Raw genomic sequence first — 1,009 nt, 5'->3', positions numbered from 1 at the left:
GGATGAATAGGATCACCCAAGTGCACTGATGGATTAGAATAAACCACAGTTCCTAACAGCATGATTCAAATGTTCTTTCTCAAGTTGTAATTAACTAATATCTACAACTGGTTAGTTTGGGGACATTTTGGCTAAACAAGCAAGGTTAATTTTTTGTGGTTACCATTTTAAAATGAATTCTCACATCAGGGAAATTTCAAGCTTGCTATCTTGCCAAGCTTGCTCCCTTTCTGGGTTGCACTTCTAATAATTTTCATGTATTCTTTCTGCTAAGCCCACGGGTAGACTCCTGACCTCCTTGCTGGAGGTGCGAATGATGCCAGGCTCGGTGACTGCTCTGCGTGCTCCAAAGCACCTTCTCCCCAGACCTTGACAATTCTTCAGATGCTGAGAAGCAGGACAGGGGACACGCCTGGGGTGCAGCTCTAAGGGAAGGAAGCGAATCCTGGGGCGCTGAAGAGGCCGGGTAGGGGACCTGGCACGACGTGGTGCATAGATCCTTTTGGCCACCCGCCCCCCACTGCTGCTCAACCAGCCCCCTGCTCTCCTCAGCCGCAGGGCCCGAGGGCACGGCCGCTGTCCACAGTGGGAGGTGCTGAAAGCAGGGAGCGGCGGGAAGGGGAGAGGCGGACAGCTCCTCAGGGCGCCCCCCCCTCCTTGCTCCTGCTCCTCCACCCTCCCCGCCTCCCGCAGCCACGTTCCACGCAAGGGGAGGGGCGGAGGGTAGAAGGACGCGGGATGGGGCTGGGAGAGCCGGCTCTGCCTCAGGGAAGGAGGGGATGAGAGTTGGGGAGAACCACGGGAGGAGGAGGAGGAAGAGGAAGAGGAGGCAGCCGCTGAGGAGCCAACGCTGGGTCCTGCAGTAAGACTCCCAGGAGCCACCATCATGGTGAAGAGGAAGAGCTCTGAGGGCCAGGAGCAGGACGGCGGCCGCGGCATCCCCTTGCCCATCCAGACCTTCCTGTGGCGGCAAACCAGGTGAGGGCCAGCCTGGGCTGGGGGCACTCCC

General features: G+C 58.1%; 1 protein-coding gene across 10 annotated transcripts in view; it reads left to right on the top strand.

Moving 5' to 3' along the window:
- The first annotated feature begins 721 nt into the window (after positions 1-721).
- UNC80 (unc-80 homolog (C. elegans)) overlaps positions 722-1,009 on the top strand; it is a 176,271-nt gene continuing 175,983 nt past the window's right edge. For all 10 annotated transcript variants that reach the window (XM_005874189.2, XM_014546052.1, XM_005874188.2 and 7 more), the window contains exon 1: positions 722-978. In XM_005874189.2, the coding sequence (XP_005874251.1) occupies positions 887-978 (92 nt within the window). In that variant the 5' untranslated portion in view covers positions 722-886. The remainder of the gene's footprint in view (positions 979-1,009) is intronic.

The sequence above is a fragment of the Myotis brandtii genome, unplaced genomic scaffold (assembly GCF_000412655.1).
Source record: "Myotis brandtii unplaced genomic scaffold, ASM41265v1 scaffold43, whole genome shotgun sequence".
NCBI lineage: Eukaryota > Metazoa > Chordata > Mammalia > Chiroptera > Vespertilionidae > Myotis > Myotis brandtii.
The sequence above is the reverse complement of the archived record's forward strand: the minus strand, read 5'-3'. Positions and strand labels throughout refer to the sequence as shown.